A 25,176-nucleotide genomic window follows, 5' to 3' on the forward strand; every position below is an offset into this window, starting at 1 on the left:
CGAACCCGTGTCCCCTGCATCGGCAGGCGGACTCTCAACCACTGCGCCACCAGGGAAGCCCCAAATATATTTTTAAATGTTCCAATAATTGAGTCAAATATTAGTTTTAAAAGTTAGATTCACTTTAATTATAGAATATCAAAAACTTAATTCCTCATTTATACTAGCCACATTTCAAGTGTTCAGTAGCCACCTGTGGCTAGTGTTTACTGTATCCTGGATAGTTCTAGCCTCTTCTAGAAAGTTTGAACTAAGTACTGCAAGTAATGAAGGGAACCACTAATTTCAAGCAGGGACATGGCTGATCAGATCTGTTTTAGAAAAGTCACTTTAAGAAAGGACAGTTTTTTGTTTTTTTGTTTTTTCATGTCTGTGAGAAGATGTTAGTCAAATTTAAACTACAGACAGAATTGAGAGGAAGAGAAAGAAGGAAAGGGAGTAGCAGGTAACATTTTAAATGGACAAACTGCTGGTACTTTGGGAAGTCCTGTGTATAGAGCCATCATTAATGTGCAGATTATGAATCATCCTTGTATTTTTGCTAAAGCTTGTCCTTAAAGCTCTCTAAAGTAAAGGTGTACATAGTCCTCCTTCTTTCTAAGGCCTTGAGAGTGAGGAGTAATGTGTGGCCTGACCAGATCTCTGAAATGGACGACTCCCCAGGGGCAGCCTTTTCCATGACCCCGACTTTGGAAAAGCGCATCTAATGATTGTCCAGAGACGTGCACAAGTGCTACATGTGAAGGGCTTGGCCGTGGCTGGGCACCACGCTCTCCTCTGGCTGTGAGGGATCCCTGTGGTGTGGGGCTCTGTCTGGTTGAACAGAGGACCGGGTTAGAAGAGGAAAAAGGCGGCCAACACCCACACAATCATCATAAAACACTCAATAGCAGCTTGGTTTTTTCCCCAGGAGCCCCATGGCGCCAATGAAACTCAAGCAATGTTTTGAACAGTGTAGGAAAATTCAGGAAAAACACTCCATCTGGGCAATGTTTGAACCAGCCAACTGTTTTTTTTTTTTAACATCCTTATTGGAGTATAATTGCTTCACAATGGTGTGTTAGTTTCTGCTTTATAACAAAGTGAATCAGCTACACATATACATATGTTCCCATAGCTAGTCCCTCTTACGTCTCCCTCCCTCCCACCCTATCCCACCCTTCTAGGTGGTCACAAAGCACCGAGCTGATCTCCCTGTGCTATGCGGCTGCTTCCCAATAGCTATCTATTTTACATTTGGTAAAGTATATATGTCCATGCCACTCTCTCACTTCGTCCCAGCTTACCCTTCCCCCTCCCCGTGTCCTCAAGTCCATCCTCTACATCTGCATCTTTATTCCTGTCCTGCCCCTGGGTTCTTCGGAAGCATTTTTTTTTTTAATTTCATGTAGATGTGTTAGCATACAGTATTTGTTTTTCTCTTTCTGACTTACTTCACTCTGTATGACAGTCTCTAGGTCCATCCACCTCACTACAAATAACTCAATTTCGTTTCTTTTTATGGAGGCAGGCGGACTCCCAACCACTGCGCCACCAGGGAAGCCCAACATGACTCTTTTTGAATTATGGTTTTCCCAGGGTATATGCCCCAGCCAACTGTTTTACGGTTCATAAATTCAAGGAACTAAAGAGTAGACAAAACGTGCAATTCCCAAGGTGGTGTAACTACTCTCCTAATTTGCAATCTGTTCTGCTGATGGCTGGGCAGAAATACTACCTCTGACTGCTCTACTTTTCCTTCCAGAAGTCAGGTGAAACCTCAGAAATTTAATCATATTTCCTGTTCACTTGCCTTTAGCTTATTTATTTAAAAAAATCTTTTGTATATTGATCAGGGTATCACTTACTGCAGGATTTTATATCAAGTCTCAGACCAAAAGTGATAAATTCTTCAAGTCAGAAGCAAATCCACTCACCTGGTTTTCAATTAAATTAAATATATGAAAACCTCATACATTCTGACTCTGCTGATTCAGAATTGGAGATCCTTTGGGAAAAGATCATGAAGCTTACTTTTACTCTTCATGGGAAAAACGGGTTTCTGTAAATTAATATTATCACATTGATTATGGGGTGAAAACTTACCGTATGTGGGAGGACACCTTATTTTCGAGTTTGCACAACTGCTGAGGAAGTTCTCTTCACACTGTACAATTAGTATGCTAATTACACAGGATTCTTATCTGTTCATCAAGGACTAAACACTAGCACCTTGTGAGCTCATTTAAATTTGCTCAAGTTGTAAGCACCAAGAATAGTTCCTATAGCTTAGAAAGCACTTAGGAAGTTGGTTCTTTTCCATTTCCTATGAGTTCCACAGTCAGATATGAAAATATAAAAGCCACTTGTTGTTCTCTTAAAATATTCTCCATGTGGGAATTAGATGAGATTCAGGAAATGATCAGGTCATCTCTGAAGAACTGAAGGAGAAATCTGGAGAGTAGACAGAGGGCTTTGATCCCACTCAGTTCAGTTGGGCTCTTTTTTGCTCCATAAAAATCCAGTCTATACCTTCCCCCACCACACACACACACACACACACACACACACACACACACACACACAGAGCTTCTATAAGAAAAAAGATGTTATCTCATTGCCTCGCAATTTTTGTTCTCAGAATTCTGCTTCTTGGGCCTAATGAGGGCCTCAGATTAACTTCATGTATTTCCCACTCACCCAAGTCAAAGGCTGCTTTTTGCATCTAGAAAGTCTCATTATTTGATTCTGTCTTGAAATCGCCTCACGTCCTTAGGCTCCACAAAGGCACACACCACAGCACGTGACTCTGGATGGCAATGAGCAGCTTTCTTTTATTTAATTAAATAAATAAAGGCCTGGATTTAAGCCACAAAGCAAAATGAAGAGGGAGGTTTTGGATGGAAATAGAAGCGGGAGATGGCTCAGCTAAGGCTCCAGGGCATGACTCACTCCCTCAGCCCAGCTTGCAGCTTCCCCCAAACATCAGCCTTGGCCTGATTGACAAGATCCCGCTGCAAAGCCTTCTGCCTCCCAGTCTCAGACGTCAGAAAGTATCAAGTGTCGCCCTTCAGATGCTTGTGCTCATTAGCCCTTGTTTCTGAAACCAAGTTGCCCAGCTTTTACAAGAGAGAATCCATATCTTTCTATAAAGTCCAGATAGTGGGTCAGAAAATGGGCTCCAAGAGTGTGTTTCTGCTCCTACAATAGCCTGTTTGTGAGGAGAGGGAAGAAGGAATGGGAAAATGAGGGTACTTTTTTTTTTTAATTGAAATATAGTTGATTTACGATGTTGTGTTAGTTTCAGGTGTACAGCAGTGATTGTTTTACATATATATTTATATTATTTTTCAGATTCTTTTCCACTATAGGTTATTACAAGATATTGAGTATAGTTCCCTGTGCTATACAGTAGGTCCTTGTTGGTTATCTATTTTATTTAATTTTTAAAAATATTTATTTATTTATTGGCTGCTTTGGGTCTTAGTTGCGGCACACGGGGTCTTTCGTTGCAGCATGCTGGCTCTTCATTGCGGTACGTGGGCTTCTCTCTAGTTGTGGCACACAGGCTCTCTAGTCGTGACACCTGGGCTCAGTAGTTGCAGCATGAGGGCTTAGTTGCCCCACGGCATGTGGGATCTTAGTTCCCTGACCCGGGATCGAACCGGGGTCCCCTGCATTGCAAGATGGATTCTTAACCACTGGACCACCAGTGAAGTCCCTGGTTATCTACTTTACATAAGGCAGTGTGTATATTTTAATCCCAAACTCCTAATTTATCCCTCCCCCGTGCCTTTCCCCTTTGGTAGCCATAAATTTATTTTCGATGTCTATGAGTCTATTTCTGTTTTGTAAATAAGTTTATTTGCATCATTTTTTTTTAAGATTCCACATATAAGCGATATCATATGATGTTTGTCTTTCTGTCTGACTTACTTCACTTAGTATGATAATCTCTAGGTCCATCCATGTTGCTGCAAATGGCATTATTTCACTCTTCTTTAATGGTTGAGTAATATTCCATTGTATATATGTACCACATCTTCTTTATCCATTCATCTGTCAATGGACACTTAGGTTGCTTCCATGTCTTGACTATTGTAAATAATGCTGCTGTGAACATTGGGGTGCATGTATCTTTTCGAATTATAGTTTTCTCCAAATATATGCCCAGGAGTGGGATCACTGGATATCTAGAGGATACTTTCTAGATACCTATCTAGAGCCAATCTCTGAGGAAACAAATGTTTCTGTTTGATTATGTCAACCTATTCCTTAAAAACCATTACCCGACTCCCCATTATTTTTATATAATAGTCTATTAGCCTCTTTATAGTCAACCTCTTTTTATTATTCCAGCTTCACTCCTTGCTACTCCCACTAAGTTCAACCATACAGCTATTTTGAACTGGTGGATGTAATATACAAGGATGTAGTCAACAAGTACAAGGACTTTGGAGTCAGAGACCTGGGTTTGAACCAGGTGTCTGACACTTGCTTAGCTGTATGACCTTGGGAAATTTAATTCATCTTTCAGGACCTGAGTTTCATCATCTGTGAAATGGGGATAACAATACCTGTCGCCTAAGATCATTGTTAGAATTACCTGTTTGTTTAAAAGCACTTGTGCTAGGGAGGAGGGGAGGATGGAGCAGGGGTTGGAAGAAGGGAGCAAGTGAGAGGAGAGGGAATGAGAGAGGAGCAGAAAAGGGACGGTGTGATAGATGGAGGGAGCCCAGTAGGGAGTGAGGGAGTGAGCAAAGCAGGGATTAAGAGAGGGCAGGAGGGAGGGGAGAAAAGGAAGCGAGAAAGTAAAGCAAGGGTGGAAGTGAAAAAAAATAGCACTTATGCTTCATTAGTAGTAAAGTGTATTATTTTTAATGATGATGACGACGACAACTTTCCTCAGGAAGCTTCCTGCCCTCCCAAGATGGTGTAACGTATCCCTTTATCCAGAGCTCCTGTGCTTACCTGACAACAGCGTGAATTCCTATTGTTTGTCTTTACCCTTGAGCTGTGAGCTCCTTGAGAGCAGGACCATTATGTCCATTTCACCGTGGTTTCTCCAGCATGTAATATATTATTGGCACCCAGAAGATGTTTGTTGGTTGAAAGGGAAAAGAAGAAGAGGTAAAGCAACAAGCAAGGTGCTATGAGGGACAGAAAACAGCAACGTCCCTGCCCCCCAGATGGAGAGCCACCAGCCAGGGAGACAAACCAACTGCGGGTTGCTCTTTAACCCTCCTGTAAGGATCAAGTATGATACGTTTATGGGGAAGAGGGGTAGAAGCTGAAAAAATGTTTTTAGGTTTTATTTTTTCCTTGTGAGATACAGCATACATACAGGAATGGGTAAAAGTTATATGTAAAATTTGAAGAATTATAAAATGAACACCGTGTAATCACCATTCAGGTCAAGAAACAGCAGACAGTCACAGAAGCTCTGCCACATGTCTCTCCCTCCCAATCAAATCTCCCTTCTTCTCCCCAGGAAGTAACCACCATCCTGACTTTTATGATAATTATTGCCCTGGTTCACTGTGGTTTTATCATCTGTGTATGGATCCCTAATCGATATAATTTAGCTTTGCTCATTTTTGAACTTCATATAAATTGAATCGTACTGAATGCATATTTTTTCAACTTGTTTCTTTCCGTCAACCTTGTGAGATTAATCCATGTCGCTGGATGTAGCTGTAGTTTGTTTGTTTTTTCCATTACTATAGTATTCCATTATATGACTATGCCACAATTTATTTATCCATCTACTGCTGATGGACATTTGCACTTTTTCCGGTTTGGGACTACTACAAACAATGCTTCTACAAACATCGTTATTACCTATTTTCTAAGATATTTAAACATTTACTTTTTTTTTTTTTTCATCTGGCTGTGCCGGGTCTTACTTGTGGCACACGGGATCTTTGTTGCGGTGTGCGAACGCTTAGTTGCGGCATGTGGGATCTAGTTCCCTGACCCGGGATTGAACCCGGGCCCCCTTGCATTGGGAGCGTGGAGTCTTACCCACTGGACCACCAGGGAAGTTCCTAAATGTGTACTTTTTTTTTTTTTTTTCCTTTTGAGCATTCATTCTACCTCTGGAATCCCAGGGGTTGTGAAATCAAAACTCGTCTGCACAAAGATGGTAGACAGGAACTGAAGCAATCATCTAGAGTTTCTCAAAGTGTGGTCCAAGATGATCCACATCAAAATCATTTGTAGAACTTGATTAAATTCGCGGATTAAAAGGCCCAGCCGAAAGTCACCAAATGAGAACCTCTGGAGATGAAGTATGAAAAAGCTGCATTTTAGCAAGCTCACAACCCCGCCCCCTCCATGAGTCTCATCTGCATCACCAGGCCTCTACTTTCTATGGATGCTACATGTGCGGTGGGACAAATCTCAGTGGTTGGCACAATGTTAGGAAATTTTGAGAGGAGGGGGTGGTAGTGCCTTCATGCCCAGGAAATCAGCTCCCTCCTACTTCCTCTGTTGTTGGCTCCTTGCCCTGGCGTATCAGCCATCTCCAAGAAGGCTCTGCCCTTAGCACTTACCACACCTGCAAGTTGAGGTCTCAACTTTTGCTTTCTTTTCCACACCCGTCCTTCTCATCCCCCAACCTCTGCCCTATTCCTACCCTGCTCCAAACACTCCAGAACACTCAGAAGTCTCATTTTAACTAACTCAAAGCCTTTCCGTGACCTTTAACAATACTTTATCTACCTCAATAAGCACCTAGCTCTTGCTGTTGTTGTTAGACGGGCTGTAGGTTACAGCAAAATTGAGCACAAAGTAGAGTTCTCATATTCCCCGTGTCCCAAAACACACTCAACCTCTCCCACTATCAACATCCCACACGGAGTTCCCCGGTGGCCTAGCGGTTAGGATTCCGAGCTCTCACTGCAGGGGGCCTGGGTTCAATCTGTGGTCAGGGAACAGAGATCCTGTAAGCCGCAAGGTGTGGCCAAAAAAAAACCCCCCAGAACAAAAATATGCCACACAGGAGTAGCACATTCGTTTTAACTGATGAACCTACATCAACCGTCATTACCACTCAAAGTCCATAGTTTACATTAGGGTTCACTCTTGGCGTTGCACGTTCTATGGGTTTTGACAAATGCATAGCGACAGGTATCCACCATTATAATATCACACAGAATAGTTTCACTACCATAAAAATCCTGCGTTCCACCTACTCATTCCTCTCTCCCCCCAGCTCTCGACCTTTTCTACTGTCTCCACAGTTTTGCCATTTTCCATTACATCATATTGTATGCAGCCTTTTAAGATTGGCTTCTTTCATTTAGTAATATGCATTTAAGTTTCCTCCAAGTGTTTTCATGGCTTGAGAGCTCATTTCTTCGGAGCACTAAATAATATCCCATTGTTTGGATGTACCACAGTTTATTTATCCACTCACCTAAGGACATCTCGGTTGCTTCCAAGTTTTGGCAATCATGAATAAAGCGCCTATAAACGTGTGTGCAGGATTTTGTGTGGACATACGTGTTCTACTCCTTTGGGTAAGTACCAGAGCACAGGCTGCCGGATCATATGCTAAGCGTGTTTAATTTGTAAGAAACCGCCGAACTCTTTCCCCAAGTGACTGTACCCTTCCGCATTCCCATCAGCAAAGAATGAGAGTTCCTGTTGCTTCACATCCTCACCAGTATTTGATGACGTGTTTTAGATTTTGCCCATTCTAATAGGTGTGTAGTCGTGTCTTGTTTTTTTAATTAGGCACCTAGTTTTTAAACGACTACTCTTTTCTCTGTGATTTTGGAGTCCTGTGTTTTAAAATTTTGCACAGCAACTTATAAGCAGGTAATCTTTTTTATTACTAAAAGTGGCCTTATTTAAAAACATTTCTTAAGACTAACTTTCTCTTTCTTTCCTTTTTAACACAGATAAATGCAGAGGGGACGCCAGAGGAAGTTTTTCTTCAACTCTGCACAGCTATTGACTCTATTTTCTGAAGGCAAAAATGCATGTATGTTAAGGAGAGTGGAGACAGAGAAAAATATTAAAAGTTCATCCCTAACACTGTGTTTCCATTTAAACCTTTTGTATGCCCCCCGCTCCCAAATCCTGACATTGCTGTTTGCTTCCCAGCTTGACCTGAGAGGTGTCTGGAAATCATGCATGGTGTATTTGGTATTATCCAACCTTTTCCTCCTAAGTCAGACAGCTGTCTACACTCACAGCAGCACACTTTTCTATCACCTCTGAGCTAAATTAGTACATGAACAGCAGTGCAGTGCCCATCTGTGTCAGTTGTGCCTTCAGGACTTACTAGGGTCTGATCATTTGGTTCTACTCTCTGCAGATAGGGAGGAGTTAGCATCCCTAACACCCCGTCACATCTTCCTTCCTCTTCTAAAGATCTATCTCTTGTTACCTGATTAAGGCCCTTAAGATGGGGGGGCAGGCCTGGGCCTCTTCCTCTGGACGTTTCCTCAAGTCTCATCCAGCTCAGAGCTGAAGAGATTGGGTTGACGAGACAACACAAATTGTTCATAAGAAATTTGATTAAATTTGAAAAAATGTGATAAGAGCTTTTTTGTATGTGAAATTGTATAGCTTTTCCAAGATAGCAAAATCTAGACTAGTCACCGGTAACATTTCTCTATTCATTTCTATGATACTGGCTACTTGGAATAGTGTTGTATTGGCTAAGTGAACAAATTGGATAAATTATCTAATAACCTAGTCTCTTCTATACCTGGTGGTGCATTTGGGGAATTATACGTTAAAACCAATGACCAAACAGAATTTAAAAGCATGCGGTGGTTTGTTATCACATTCACTGGACTAATGTCAACTTATGGCTTTGGTTTTAAATGATTATCTATTTAGTTACCAAGCAAGTAAGAAATATAGTAACAAAACTGACATGGGTGGAAAGGGCATGTCAGTACACCATGTTTAACAGATACCAATGCTGTATTTGTTCCATAAAGGCCTTTTCCAGGGGTTTGCAAACCTTTTATCCGTATGTAAAATTGTGTTTCCTCAAATCAAACTGGTGAAGTTTGGTTTCTCTTTTGTGCTATCAGTTGCCAAATAAGAGTTTCTTATATATTCTACTGGAATAACTGCATCTTCCATTCAGTCACTAGAAAAGACCATAGTTTCCGTTTGCATGATTTTTTTTTTCTTCAATGGTTGTGCAGATAAGGATCCATTTCTGGGACAGAACTGTATTTTTAAAATCTTTTTTTTTTCTTGAAATGGATATGTATAAATAAAGTAAATGGAACACAGGATAACGTTTTTCTATTTATTTGTAACTCACATCATTCTGGAAAGCATTTGAAGCTTTATTCCAAACAGAATTAGAAGCAAACACAGTAAGAGTTGAGATTTATGATATGCTCATATGGTTTTAATTTTGGCCATAGGCCAGTTTTGAGCTATTACAGAAAGAACTTCCAGTGTAATTCATGATACATGGTATTTCCTTTTACTCTAGCAGTCATTCTTAAACAGAAATGTCAGTGTTTGCTAATGAAGAAATTAAATTTCTTTGGTTACAATTACGCCTCTATTAACAAAAAGGGGCATGTTCCTACAACTCACACGGTTGTCAAATACTTCATTACTACCCCGAGTTGTAACACTCTCTACAGGGGAGGACAAGGAGTATTTGAGCAAACTAGAAAAAGAGAGTTACAGGATGAAAATTATCAGTTGTGCCAGAAAACACAAAGTGACTCTTTGTAGGAATTAACATTCTTTAAACACATACCACATATCGATCAACAACCCATGCCCACCACAGCTTTGATAGACAGCAGGGCAGCAGACAAGGCCAGCCATGGCTTTTATGGCTGCAGTTGGCCACCCTCTTGAAAAAGATCAGCAGGGGTAAATGGCTTTGCCTGGAAGAAGAGTATCTAGAGGTGCAAAGCAAGTCTTCTACAGAACTGTTAAAACAGGTCGACTGACTTGAATGGCTTGATATGACATCACTGAAGTCACTGAAGCAGGAAAGGACCTTAGAGGTCTCTGCCCCTCGAAGAAGACCTTGTCTGTATGTAGAAGACAGCAGAACACAGTCCAAACTCCTTTACAATGATCTACTTTCAAGGCCTCACCTGATCTGGCCCTCTGCCCTCTCTCACCTCAACAACTACCACTCTCCTCTTACTCATTTGGTTCAAGCTACACTGGCCCTCCTAACGTTGCCTGAACAAGCTAAGCTCTCTACTGGATCAGGGCCCTTGCCCTTGCTATCCTTCTGCCTCTTTCTCCAGATTATCCACAAGGCTAACTCCCTCACTCCATTTAGGTCTCTGTTCAAATTTACCCTTGTTGTTGAGGTGTTCTTTGATTATTCCCTCTAAATGGCAGGCTGGTCCTGATTCGTCCATCATCTTTTTTTCAAGCATTATTTTTCTTCACAGCATTTATGTCTGCGTAAAATTACATAGTGTTTTTTATTTACTTGTTTACCGCAGGTCTTCGGCATTAGAATATAAGCTTCAGAAGGGCAAGGCTCTGTATCCTCAGTCCCACACATAGCAGTCATTATGGAGAACTAACATTTAAATCCTCTGAACCTTAGTTTTCTCATCTGTACCATGGAGGTCACAATAGTAAGCAACCTCATAGAGGTGTTGTGCTGATTAAACAGGTTAATAATACATGTAAATCATTTACTAGTTCCTAGTGCTCAATAAGAGGCAGCTCTTTGTCAACGTTTGTTGAGGGTCTCACTTCCACAACTGAGACTAGGACCCAGAATTTCCATGCTAGTTAACATTATATCACTCTAAAAACATGGCAAAAAATGCGGTCCCAGAGAGAACCAGAATCTCAGCCACCCAGGTTTGAGCCACATCCTCCAGATAAAATAGGATGTAATGATCCTTTATTCCTCCCAGAGCCCTGTAAAGGAGATCTCCTGAGGCAAACCCTCTAAGGGTCCCACAGATGCACTCACAGACACACTCAGACACAGGTGGTTTCTCTAACTTCCTAGAGAAAAATGTAACCAAAACATTGGTCCTACTACCAATAAATATTTATTGAGAATCTACTAAGAGCCAGGCCCTAGGGATAAATATAGACACGGATGGTCTCTGTTCTCATGGAGCTAAATGTGACACCATGTTCAAAAATCCATTTAATCAGCTACTTGAACTGTAGGGGAAAAGGTTTTTTGTTTTTTTTTTCTGGGATCATATAAACAGAAGCCCATTTTTCTTCAAGATGTGAAATAAAAACAAACCTTTAGAACCTAAATAGGACATAATCTTGTGTAAAAATCTACTTGTTATCTGGAGGCTTTCAATCTACCCAGTGTACCTAGAATAATGCCCTTCAAACTCTGTTATCCACAGTAAGAAGTACAGTTTATATAGCATGCCACTCTTATGTTTATAACTAACGTAGAAATTTGCAAAGTATTTATCCTTAATACATGTCATATATTATTTTTTTAATTTCATTAAAAAAATGTTCCTCATACCTCAGTAAATTGTTGTGTTCTGCAATTTAATTTAAACAAAAGAGAAAAGGAGAGAAAAATGGACACAGCACACTATTAGGTTAAGTGAGAGGCACCAAACATGCATGGAAACAAATCGTACCTGAGGCAGAAGACCCAAGTCTTCAGTCCCAGCTTTGCCTAAAGCCTCATGACCACGTGTCTGCTGTCAAATTAGAATATGTAAATTATGTGTTTTCCTAATTCGTCATGGGGCAGACGATTTCACAGATCGATGGGTTTCCCCATCCACAGATATGCTGCTCTATTCTGAGCTATAAACCTGGACGTGTGCTCACGTCTGTACTCTAGGGTGCATACCGCACCAGAAGAAAAGACAGAAAAGCAACTCCTGCACACCTCCACCTCCACCATCTCTGAGACCCCTGACACAAAGGGAACATTCTTGCTCAGACGCTGACTCTGAAGCAATCTGTCTGGGCTAAAATCTAAGCATCACCACTTTGCTAACTATATGACCTTGGGCAAGTTACTTAACCTCTCTGGCTAGATTTCCTCATATGAAAACAGGATAAAAATGAAACTGCCTCATAAGGTTGTAAGATTAAATTCGTTACCGTATGCTTGCTTGGCACATAACAAGCGCTCTATCAGTGTTTGCTATTATTCTTAGCACACATCACACACCAACCAAAATCCCCTCTGCCTAAAAACATTAAAGCAGTGGTTTTAGGTGTCATTAAAAGTTCCTTCAGTTCTTAGCAAATAACTTGAGCAGAATATTTCAGGAAATACAACTGACCTACTGAATACTACTAAATAAGTGATGCTTTAATAAGTAGGTCTATGTTGTCTTTTACAACCAATGCTTCTATGTAGGAGATAGAAGGCCTACTTGCAAATGAGAGCCCTGTGCATTCCTGCAGTCCTCACATTAAAACAACAAAACACATTACCACTACTACTACCCTTTTAAAGCCATGAGGACTATTTGCTTGGAGCTGAAAAATGCAAAATAAACACATCTTTTGCTCAAGCAGAAAATTTTGTTACTCAAAATTCTCAAAATCTTTGTCTTTAAAAAATACATTTAAGTGGATTTATTTTGTCTATTCTGCTTATATAAATATCAATTGTATCACTCTTTCAAAGCATACTTCATACTTTATGGGATTTCTGAATGGCTCTGAATGGTTCTCCAAAACTGACTGGTATTACTTCTATGCAAACACAGAAGTTACCATCAAGTGCTACTTCAACTTTACTACAAGTTGAAGGTAGATCTCTGGCATATTCAATTGAAGTATAATAGCCAAATGCCCAGAATGTTAATGATTCTCCTCTTCTTGCCCCAACTAATAATTCCAGAGCAAAAACTCTAATTCAAGTCCATTTCCTTTTCTTCTGATGTGATATATTTTATCAAAATCATCAGTATTCTTTAATCAATACATTAAAATTCTCATATTTCTATAGTTAAAACTGTATTACTTTTCTCAATTGAAAGAATTCAGGCTATTATTTCAGTACCCTGCAATGTATTGAAGAGGACTGGTAAACAATGTCCCCTTGATTTAAAATTGGAAAAAACAGGAGACTCTAAAAATTGCGTCAGTATACTTAATCAATCTTAGAATATTTATATTTTCTTCTCCAGTGGTCAATAATAATTTCCAGGGAATACAGCGATTTTCAAAAACCACTTATTTAACACATGGGGGGCTTATTTCATCAGAAAGAATGATAGTTAGGTTAAAAGTTTTCAACCTAATTTTAGTTTTCACATCTGGACATTAATAGTTGTCTTTTTCTTTAACCATGGTACATATTCTTTTTTGTTAACCTAGTTTAGTGTTTCAGCACACACAGTGAGTGAAAACATTACCATCTTTTACAGAGCTTCTCAAGTTTACCTTCTTTTCCATCATATAGTCCTTACTCTTTTTTAACGGACAGATAGGTAAAGGAAAAAAAAAAAAACCTTAAAAAAATTGTTTTGGTTTTAATACTAGTAAAAATAAAATCCAAAATCTAACCGAAGGAAGTCACAACAAGCATTCTATAATATAAACAGACAGTATCCACATAGTTTATTTCTCACAGTTCTTCTGACAAATGAACATTATTCAAGAACATACTGTATACACAGATAAGAAGAAACATACAAAATGTTTTAAATGATGCACAACAAAATCCAGCAGTATAAAAGAATGCATGTGAACTCTTGCTCACTGCACAGACTAAATTTAATCACTTGTTTAAATAGTAATAAAAATACAATCTTTTATGGATCTTGTGCAGACTACAAAAGAGGGAAATTATTACCATATATATGATTTTTCTATTAGGCAGTTTTCTTCTATGAGTTGCACTGACAACTCCAAATACAGAGGCAGAAGGCTGTGTATTTTAAAGGAATTAATGTTGTGAATTAGAGACTTTACACGGTTACTACCACTGGCACTTTTCACCATAGTTTGTACACATCACATGATCATCTTATATAACATTACATTTAAAAAATATATCTGAGTGACAATTTTATAACATTCACACACCATGAGTTGGTTAAGGAAGCAATGCCACAGTTGCCTCCTGTAGTGCTTCACTGTTGGTAATAAGGACAGTTCATTGTGGTTAAAAGAAATTAGACATCAACATGGTTAAGCAGCTCCAATTTACTAAAGGCCATCAGCGGCCATCACTGGGACAGTGAGTTCTTTTAAAGTGTATATATCCTAGAAGCAAACACCATCATTGGTTAAAACTTTGTCTAAGGAAGTCAGTTTCTGTGCTGGAAACTATTTTCACAAAACTGAAAGCTACTAAACTGTTTTAATATAAATACTTTGTCTTCTCATTAGCATATTTATGACCAAGTTCTTTGAAACCTTTGGAATTTACTCTCTCTTTAATATGTGCTCTCATTTCCATCTCACCCATTTAAGATCACCACCTAAAAGGCTTTAAGGTGGTGGTGCGAATTTCACCAGGGAAACCCTTTTGCTCACCAGGAATGTTCAGCTGCTGAACAGTGATCTAGAGCCACAACGGTGCAGAGCTGTTGACGAGAACACTCAGGAAGCTGTCATGCTGTGAGTGTCATTTCAGGGAAAGTAGAGAATCTTTCCAAACTGTGCACATAATTCACAATGATACCATTGCTATGTGTTGAAGAGGACTAGTATATGATGTTCTCTTCCATGTCATCTGTTTGCTGGAAAGTAGTTTGGGTCAAGGTAATTATAACTGGTGCCCTGGGACACACAGTAGTCTCTGTCTAAGAATGTCTCTGACCTATAAACAGGTTCTAGTTGGTGATCTTCCTTGTGAATATCTGTTTCATGAAGGCTGAAAAGAAAACACACACACACACACACACACACACACACACAAACACATCATTACATGGCATTGGATGCATTTTGGTCTAGACATTATCAAACTTCCTCACAGCTCTACCTGTTTAAATCCATTAATCTCTCAAAATCTCTAATGGAAAGTTACTTGAGATATGGTGTCATTAAGGAAAATTTCTTAATTGTCTAGAACAACAAAGTTCAACCCATTAAATGTGGTGATTTTCTAAGCAGTTTAGAAATTAAACTCACTAGTGTCTGAGAAGCTCTTGTCAAAATTTAAGACTTACAATGATAGATAACACTTACCAGTCTGAACAAGAATCACAGAAATCCAAAGACATTTCTGGAGGACAATCCTGGCAGTGCCACCGAACACCCTGGATAGGTTCTATGCCACAGTTATCACACTATTAAAGATTCAGAGAGAAGAAGTATTAAACTATATTGTTCTCAAGCTTTCTTTTTTCCTGCTGGGCAACACATAATGTGAACATAGACATTCTCTCCTCTCTCCCCATGCACAAGATAGTGGGATAACACAAAAAATGGTTATAAGTTAGGCACAATTTCTAGCAAACTAGCTGAAACTCTATCCATTCAAGATTGAGCTACAATACAGATGGGTGAGAGGAACATCATAATATGCTTTAATTTATTTTTAAAAATCTTATGTAAATCATCTGCAAACTTGGGCATTTGATTATTAGTAGCTATTGACTTGAAAGGTACCTCAGACCCGTGTACAATGACTGGGATTTAGAACCACTGACTTAATACCATTGTTAAAGCTATCCAAATATGTTACAGAACTATTTAAAACAGGATACCACAGCTAACATAAACCCAACTGAACACAAGATCCTCTCTGAACTTTCACCTTACTGAGTTACTTTCCAAAGCCTTGAAGGCTCCTAATAACCAACGACCACCATGAAGAAAAGGCAAATTTAGCTATTTCTCAGTGTTGTGGCAGTGTGGCAGCCCTCGGTGTGTTCTGCGCAATCTTGGAAATCAAAGTAAATCTCATTTCTAGTTTCTTTGATCATCAGGCCAACTAGAGTGGCTGGCAGACTGGCAAACAAGCCACAGCTGGGTCTTACAACAAAATTATGAGAAGTGGAGAGAGTTTCTTCCTGGAAAGACACAGCTGTCAATTAGGAAAATCTCTAAATGGAGAAGCAGGACCACTGAAAGATCTAGAAAAGAAAATCATTTAATATATTCTGGCTAACAGCCACTCCAGAGGACCAGAGGTATAAGAATTTTGTTTTAAATTTATTAAGTCACAGCACACATCAGTATTTTTATGTATACCACTACCAGCAAGTCTGTAGTTCATGTTCTCAATTTTATTTCCTCCAATCCCACCAAGTATAGCCAGTTCTAACATCTAAGGTGTTCTCAAACCTGTCAATCTCTCTATTTCTACAGCCACCAGTCAAGTTCAGGACATTCTCATCTTTTGTCTAAATTAATGAAGAGAATCTCCAACTAGTCTCCCTGCCCTCAGCCTTGCTTTCTTCCTATCCATTCTCCATACTAATGCCAGAATGATCTTTTTCCCCCTTCACTTAATTTTTTTTCAATTACATAAAAAATATACATGAACAAATTATTATTTAAAGAATTTAACAATACTGTAGTCAGAATTAAGAGTTATCCACTCTAAACCCACTGCCTTCCTAAGGGTTGTATTGTTTAAGAAAATAGAATGATCTTTCCAAAATGCAAATTTCATGTTACTCTGCTTAAAATCCTTCAAAGTTTCTCCAACATTTTAGAAGAGTTTAAACTCCTTAGCAAAATTTCCAAGGCAACTAAATAGCCTCTCACTGCTCTCCAGTATGCACACTAGTCACACTCAACTAATTCACTCATTTAACTTCGCTAAATCACTTATGAGATGAAAACAGAATAGGGAAGGATGTGAGTTCATCTTGTTTACTGCTAAATCCCTAGCACTTAGCAAAGTGCCTGGAACATAAATGGATATCTCAAAATTTTGTGGCATGAATAAATGTATTTCTACTAGCCCCTCAAAAAACAGCAGAGATAACTGAATCTGAAAGGGGAAAAGAAATTTCTGGTCCATGAACAACAGCAACAACAAAAGAAATAGCTCTATGGATGAATGGACAAAGAAAATGTGTTCTCTCTCTATATATATATATACACACACACACACAATGGAATATTATTCAGCCATAAAACAGAAAGAAATCCTGCCATTTGTGACAACATGGATGAAACCTAAGGACATTACGCTAAGTGAAATATATCAGACACAGAAAGACAAATACTATATGATCTCGCTTAAATGTAGAATCCAAAAAAGTTAAATTCACAGAAGCAAAGAATTAGAAGGGAGGTTGCTGAGGGTTGCCAGGGGCTGGGTGGGGTGGGGGGAGGTAGTGGTGGGCGTGGTGTCATTGGTCAAAGGGTACAAACTTTCAGTTATAAGATGAATAAGTTCTGGAGGTCTAATGTACAACGCGGTAATTATAGTTAATAATACTGCATTGCATACTTGAAATTTGCTGAGAGAGCAGATGTTAAGTGTTCTTATCTCAAAAAAAAAAAAGACAACTATGCGAGGTGAATTTTTTTTATATCTTAAATTTTTTGTACACAAATATGTACAGTTTTTAGTTGTCAGTTATATCTCAGTAAATTTGGGGTGGGGAAATAGCTAGAAAAACCTCTCATCTCATATATTACCTCAAAGTATACCTGTATATTTTTCTTCTCTATCTCTAATGAATCATAAATCTCTTGACACCAGTAACTGTGGCACACTACTTTGTATAAATGAACAGGACAAGAGCTAAACTTACTTTTATCTGTGTGCTTGAAAGTCGTGGAGCTTAAAGCTCCGAAAACCACCTTAAATATATCCTATCACCCTTTCAAAAATTAAATGAATAGAAGAATTAAATAGAATTTACCTTGAAGCCCACATGTTGCACAAATCCACTTTCAGCTTGCATTTGCTGAAGTTTCTGTTTTTTTAACTTTTTAAACTGTAATAGTTCCTTATATTCAGGTAAATTCCTATACATAATAGGAATACTTTCTTCATCCTATTGAAAAAAACAAAACTGTTAGTTTCATAATTAAAATGAACTAGTATAAGAAATACTGATAAAGAGTATTTTTCTATTGACAAGATATTTTCCACATTTAAGAGACCCTTGGGTTTCCCTGGTGGCGCAGTGGTTGAGAGTCCGCCTGCCGATGCAGGGGACACGGGTTCGTGCCCCGGTCCGGGAAGATCCCACATGCCGCAGAGCGGCTGGGCCCGTGAGCCAATAGCCGCTGAGCCTGTGCGTCCGGAGCCTGTGCTCCGCAACGGGAGAGGCCAAAGAGACCCTCAACCTTTTAGGGCTCACAGAAAATCAGCGCTGCTATCAGCAATATTTTAGACTAATACTTCTGGAGGGCTTCTTTTTTTTTTTTTTTTTTTTTTTTTGCAGTACGCGGGCCTCTCACTGTTGTGGCTTCTCCCCTTGCGGAGCACAGGCTCCGGACGCACAGGCTCAGCGGCCATGGCTCACGGGCCCAGCCACTCCGCGGCATGTGGGATCTTCCCGGACCGGGGCACGAACCCACGTCCCCTGCATTAGCAGGCAGACTCTCAATCACTGCGCCACCAGGGAAGCCCTATTTTCCCAATTTATTTGTGCTCTGCCACCCAGGATCCATTTCTTCCCTTTGCTACCTCATGACTGATCCCATGGTCACTGATTTCCACAACCCTCCTAAAAGCATCCCCAATTCATTAATCCCATGTTCCATCAATTCTCAATCCTGGACCAGACAACCCCTGCACCTCCCGTTCCTCCTGCTCTCCATGTTACGTATTCTTAACTACTATATTTATATTATATCAAGGAAACTGATGTTTATAGAAATTATAACATATGCCCAAGCTTACATAGTTAATTAGTTAAAGAGTCAAGTGATTTGAACCCAGATTTGTCCATATAACTAACCCCTTACACACCTAGCAGCCCAAGGCCTAAACCTAAGTGTTATCCTTAATTTTATACTGTCATATCTAATAAAACATAATTCTGTCACTATTTAATACTACCTAAAATCTCTCTCAAATCAGTCCTCTATAGTATCCACTCCCTCCTCTGTCTCACTATTGCTAAAAATGGCTTCCTCGCTATCTACAGTGTCAAGCCCAAAGGCCTCAGCTGGATAATGATTCTTTACAATCTCACACTTCACCTACCTTATCTCCCACTATCTTTCATCCATTTCAAATTCTTGTCAACTAAAGATGTTAAATTATAGCTACTGCCTTCCTATGTTACCCCTGAGAAAGACAACATAAATAATGTAATAAATACGTAATACCAATAAACATGATGTAACCCAAATAATTAATGTAGTAAGAAATTTTATAATAAAATGTATTAAATTTAGATATTTTAGGCAAATACAAAGAATGCAAACTGCTAAATTTTTTAATTTGCATTTTAAGTCTAAGGGTATTATTAAATTTGGTCAACAAGATTAAGTTAGATATATGTATACATATAGCTGATTCACTCTTATACAGCAGAAATGAACACATTGTTAAGCAATTATACTCCAATAAAGATGTTTAAAAAAAAAAGTTAAATCACCTCACACCCACTAAGATGGCTACTATCAAAATTAACAAATAGTAATAATAATAATAAGTGTTGGCAAGGATGTAGAGAAATTGAAACTTTTGTACACTGTTGATGAGAATATAAAATGTTCTAGCCATTACTGAAAATAGTACTGTGGTTCCTCAAAAAATGAAACAGAATTACCATATGATCCAGCAATTCCACTTCTGGGTATATACCCAAAAGAATTTGAGAGCAGAGACTCTAACAGATATTTGTACACCCGTGTTCACAGCAGCATTAGTCACAACAGCCAAAAGGTAGAAGCAACCCAAGTGTCCACTGACAGAAGAATGGATAAATAAAATGTGGTATGCACACTCAATGGAATATTATTTGGCTGTAAAAGTGGAAATTGTGACACGTTACATGATGGATGAACCTTGATGACATTATGCTAAGTGATATAAGCCAGTCACAAAAGGACAAAAACTGTATGATTCTACCTATATGAGGTACCCAGAGTAGTCAAACTCAAAGAGACGGAAAGTAGAATGGTAGTTGCCAGGAGCTAGAAGGAGGAGGGAATAGCGAGATGATGTTTACTGGATGCAGAGTTTCAGTTTTGCAAGACATAAAGAGTTCTGGAGATTCGCTGCACAATAAGGTAAATGTACTTTAACACCACTGAACTGTACACTCAAGACTGGCTGAGATGGTCAATTTTCTGTTATGGGTATTCAGCACAATTAAAAATTAAAATTCCATACTATTCAGCCATCAAAAAAAAAGATAAAATCTTGCCAGCTGTGGCAACAAGGATGGACTTTGAGGAAACTGATGCAAAGTGAAATAAGTCAGAGGAGAAAGACAAGTACCGAGATTTCACTCTTATGTTGAATATTAAAAAAACATAAAATAAACAAACAAACAAATTAAAACAAAAACACACACAGGTACAGAGAACAGATTGGTGTTCTTTCCACAGAGGGGAAGAGTGGTAGGGGGAGGGAGAGATGGGTAGAGGGGGTCAAATGTATGGTGATGGATACAAACTAGAATTTTTGGTGGTGAGCACACTGTAGTGCATATATATTAGTTGAATTACAATGCTGTACACATGAAACATATAATGTTATAAACCAATGTTACTTTAAAATGAAAAAACAAACAAATATTTTTAAAATGCTCACCCATAAACAGATTTCCTAGTTATAATCATTTTAAATTTACTTAAAGGAGAAATACTATGACCAATTTCAAGGGGGTCTAAATGGTATACAGATTGTCTCTCTAGCTACTGCTTTTCTGAAAAGAGAAACTGAAATCTATAAATTTTACACTAGATGATTCATAAATATACATTTAAATAGCTATTTTAAAGTAATCAGAATGATGTGAACTGGTGCTCATTTAAAAATAAATAAATAAAATCAACCAAACAAAAGCTAAATCAAATTCAACCACCTATACTATACTATATTTTGCCAATTTTCTCAAAATGTACTTCTTTTAAGCATCCCATCATCACTCCTCACCTAGCTCAGTTTTATTCATCCTTCAATGGCCAACTTGACTATCACTTCCTTGGGTCTTCCACTTAAACTCTCAATCTGAATTAAGTACCTCTAAAATAATTACAATGACACATACTTTTGAAGCATTTTTAAAATTTTGTAATTTATTGATGTGATTACACATTTATCTCCTCCCACAAAACTAAGATTTATGAGAACCCCAAGATCATAGATATTTTATTCATAACTATGGAGCTGACCTCTAGCAGAGCCTGTTACATATTAAGTGTAAATAAACATTTCTCAAATGAGTAATTCTAATAGTCACAAAATACAAAATTACACACAAATGCCATATCTTAAGACACAGCAGAATCTAGCTGTTTTTCAAAAAGACAAGTTTAAAAAGAAAAAAAAAATTTAAGAATACAGTCATTTTACAGTAGTTTCATACCAAAGTACACAATCAGTGTTTGATTAACCTAGAAACAGAACAAAGGAGACTTATTTTTATCTGCTGACTTTTCATTAAAATCTCCTTTTCCGGTTACCATATATAATCAAAGTACTAAGAAAGATATAAGGCAATCTTCATGTCCTTTAAGCAAGGAATCAGAATCATGTTACTTATTGAGGAAGAATTTTAGCATAGTAAAATAAAAAATATTAACAGCAATAAAAAGGAATCTCTGAATGTAAAGTAAAATGAAATGAATTAACCTAAAATAGCATCCAGTTGATAACAACACAGAGAGGAATTAGTCCAAGAGGATTTAAAAAGTATAATTTGACTTTATTTCTGTAGTTGGGTATATCCTAAGGCAAAAACAGTGCTACCCGGGGCTTCCCTGGTGGCGCAATGGTTGAGTGTCCACCTGCTGATGCAGGGGACATGGGTTCATGCCCTGGTCTGCGAAGATTCCACATGCCGTGGAGCGGCTGGGACCGTGAGCCATGGCCGCTGAGCCTGAGCATCTGGAGCCTGTGCTCTGCAAAAACAGTGCTACCCAAAAAACCTGTTTTCAGGATCATACTGTTGATGGTAGTGTTAGTATTATAAAATTCTGAGACTACTGTGGGCAGTGTGAGACAAAGAAAGTAAGCATTATGTTGATGTCACTGATAACTGGAATTTTCAGCACGGGAGAAAAATGATACATATTAAAGATCAAAATGGGTTAAGTAAAATTCCCACAGTCTTTAAGTTGAATTTGAAATAAAATGATGAATTTATGACGTCTTTTAATTTTAACAAATATATAACATATTTCTCAGCTCTGTCCACTATATAGGCTTAGATACAATGATCAATCCAGTAGCAAGTAACATCCTGTATCAGGATAGAGCCTCCAAATACCATTTCTCAATAAAAGAAAGCAGAACTGACTCCAGGTCTGAAGCAGGAAATATACAAGATGAGCCTGGAATTTCCTTGTCCTACCGGACAGTAAGAAAGCTATAAAAGATTACTAGAGTCTTGTCAAAAGAACTCAAAATCCAGCTTGAATAGGTTACAACCAACCAATGGGCCAATTTGTACACTAATAAAGACAATAATATCAATGCACTGAAACACATTAAATATATTTTAAGTCCAACAATTCATAAGAATACAAAAATTTTAAAACCTCATGAGTCAATCTGGAGGATATCAGAGAACAAACTCATTATTTTAAAAACACGAAAATAAAGGGAAGAATCAAGCAGTTATGCTGCGTTTTCTGTATGTAACTTAGGATAATCAAATAGTTGATGGGGGGGTTACTTTGTGAATATTCTATCAAATAAATGAAGAAAGAATTTTACTATTTTGTAACATCTAATGAGTTAATGGATCTAAGCAACAATGTATGCTATGTCAAACTGATAAAAGTATACATGAAGTAGTCCTGCCCACCCTAACAAACAAAAAAACAAATAAACCTGAATCTGATCAGTTATCTAGACCTATCAATTTATAGGAGATTCAGGGAACAGAGGAACAGATTAAATGACACCAAGGAGATACAAACAACAAAATCCACACTGAGGTAAATTCTACAAGACAAATAACCCAGTTTTTCAACAAAACAAATGTGAGAGGGGAAAACAGAAGAGAGAGAAAAGGGCGGCAGGGGGGAGGCACTACTGCAATTTATGACTGGGGAAATGTGAATTGACTGTATATCTGGATTATATAAAGAAGTACCTTTTAATAAACATGATAATGATATTTTGTAATGTCTGGAACTTGCTCCAAAATAATCCCAGACAGAAAGTTGGGTGGGTAGGAAGTACAGATGAAAATAAGATTGCCACAAACTGATAACTGTTAAAGCTGAATAATGGGTGCACATGGGTTTATTTTTGTATATGCTTGAAAGTTTCTTCATAAAAACATTTTTAAAGCCCACTGTAAAACAAGTTTGACTAGTTAATTAAAAGAAAAGAAAGCAATATTCTCTGAAGAATAGGAATAATTAGGAAATCCTGGTGCTCCCATTCTGTATCCTGATCTGTATAATACATAGATAAAGATAGATAGATAGATAGATAGACAGACATATATATAGTATAAATAGATAACTTACTGATGCCTCCTCCATAGCAGTGTTCATGTGGCTACGAAAACAGGATCGGTCATCATCTTCATCCATATACACTGGTGGTTCATGGGAAGTCATGAAAGTGGAAGGTTTAAAGAGATGCTTATTAAGGGGGTGCTGTCGTCTGCTTGTTGAAGACTAAGTGAGAAAACAAATTTTTAATTGGGATAGTGGACAATCATTAAAAGAATCAAAAATATAAATGCTACTTCCTGCAAATCTGCCTGATCAGAAGGACTGCACCTCTACCCTTCAGCATACTCTTATGTGGTTGCTTTTTCTATTTTATCTGGATTTTTAAAAAGACAACAAGCCTGAAATAAAAACAAACCAAACCAACAAACAGAAATGTAGGCAGAATACCTACGTGGAGTATAATGGACCATATGCTCATTACGTAGCTTATATTTGTATCCCCAACATTTATTACACTCTTGGCATTCACATGCTGAGCTCCTCTTAAGGTCATCTTACAGATGATCAAGGAGGATGAAGTTAGCCAAAGCCAGATATAAAACTATCAAGTAAAAAGAAAATTTCCCCAACACGATGAATGTCTGAAAATAGTATCTAACACTGATTGACTGCTTACTCTTTGTCAATGTCACTTAGCCCTCAAAACAGTCCTGTAAAGTAGTTATTATCACTTCTAATTTAAAGGTGAAAAAACGGAGGCATGAGGAGGTTAACTTTCTTGTTCAAGGTACTGCAGCTAGGCAGTGGTAGAATCAAGATTATAAAATAGGCCTCTGTGGAGCCAAAGGCCTCCCTTTGAACCCCTATGCAGACTTCCTCTCTTCACTAACAGCACCGCCACAAAGAATAATCTCAGCCACATAGAGAACCATCATTTCATTTCAAAATTCAAACTCTAACCATGTCAGGACTTCCCTGGTGGCACAGTGGTTAAGAATCCGCCTGCCAATGCAGGTGACACAGGTTCAAGCCCTGGTCCGGGAAGATTCCACATGCCGCGAAGCAACTAAGCCCGTGCGCCACAACTACTGAGCCTGCTCTCTAGAGCCCATGAGCCACAACTACTGAACCCGCATACCACAACTGCGGAAGCCCACACTCCTAGAGCCTGTGCTCCGCAAGAAGAGAAGACACAGCAATGAGAAGCCCGCGCACCACAACGAAGAGTAGCCCCCCGCTCACCGCAACTAGAGAAAGCCTGTGTGCAGCAGCAAAGACCCAACACAGCCAAAACTAAAATAAATTAATTAATTAATTAATTAAATTTATTTAAAACAAAACAAAACAAAAAACCTCTAACCACGTCTATGACTGGGCTAGATCTCTGCAGTCAAAATGTCTGTTAACTTAAAATTCAGTGCACCCAAAGAAGGGAGCACATTTAGGTTTCTTTAGTATTCCTTTTGTTATCATCGTCTAGTCTTAGTGGTGAAAACATAAGGTGCACAACACATCTAAAGATAACCTAGAAATCACGAAAATTAAAGCTGTTAAGTTAAATGGTGGTTATCAAAGTTCCAACATTCTGAAGTTACAGGATGAACTCTACAAATCTAAATAGATAATACTATATTTGGGGAGAAAAAATCCAAAATATTTAAAACATCTGACAAATTAAAACAAGCTTCCATAGCTTGATAAAAAGAATAAGAACAAAATTTTTAAAACATGGAGGTATATAGACAATATTCTTAATGT

The 25,176-nt window shown here is 38.4% G+C and overlaps 2 protein-coding genes across 7 annotated transcripts in view; one reads left to right on the forward strand and one right to left on the reverse strand.

Annotated features, from left to right (window-relative positions):
- The window catches only part of AK5 (adenylate kinase 5), a 226,893-nt gene extending 217,648 nt beyond the window's left edge, over positions 1-9,245 (forward strand). The window contains exon 14 of the mRNA XM_024734553.1: positions 7,887-9,245. Coding sequence (XP_024590321.1) covers positions 7,887-7,955 — 69 coding nt within the window. The 3' untranslated portion in view covers positions 7,956-9,245. The remainder of the gene's footprint in view (positions 1-7,886) is intronic.
- Positions 9,246-25,176, reverse strand: part of ZZZ3 (zinc finger ZZ-type containing 3) — a 109,111-nt gene continuing 93,180 nt past the window's right edge. For all 6 annotated transcript variants that reach the window (XM_024734556.1, XM_024734560.1, XM_024734559.1 and 3 more), the window contains 4 exons: positions 23,488-23,640; positions 17,739-17,873; positions 15,100-15,200; positions 9,246-14,782 (listed from right to left, as the gene is read on the reverse strand). In XM_024734556.1, the coding sequence (XP_024590324.1) occupies positions 14,638-14,782; positions 15,100-15,200; positions 17,739-17,873; positions 23,488-23,640 (534 nt within the window). In that variant the 3' untranslated portion in view covers positions 9,246-14,637. The remainder of the gene's footprint in view (positions 14,783-15,099; positions 15,201-17,738; positions 17,874-23,487; positions 23,641-25,176) is intronic.

The sequence above is a fragment of the Neophocaena asiaeorientalis genome, unplaced genomic scaffold (assembly GCF_003031525.2).
Source record: "Neophocaena asiaeorientalis asiaeorientalis breed wild unplaced genomic scaffold, Neophocaena_asiaeorientalis_V1.1 scaffold15, whole genome shotgun sequence".
In the NCBI taxonomy this organism is placed as follows: domain Eukaryota; kingdom Metazoa; phylum Chordata; class Mammalia; order Artiodactyla; family Phocoenidae; genus Neophocaena; species Neophocaena asiaeorientalis.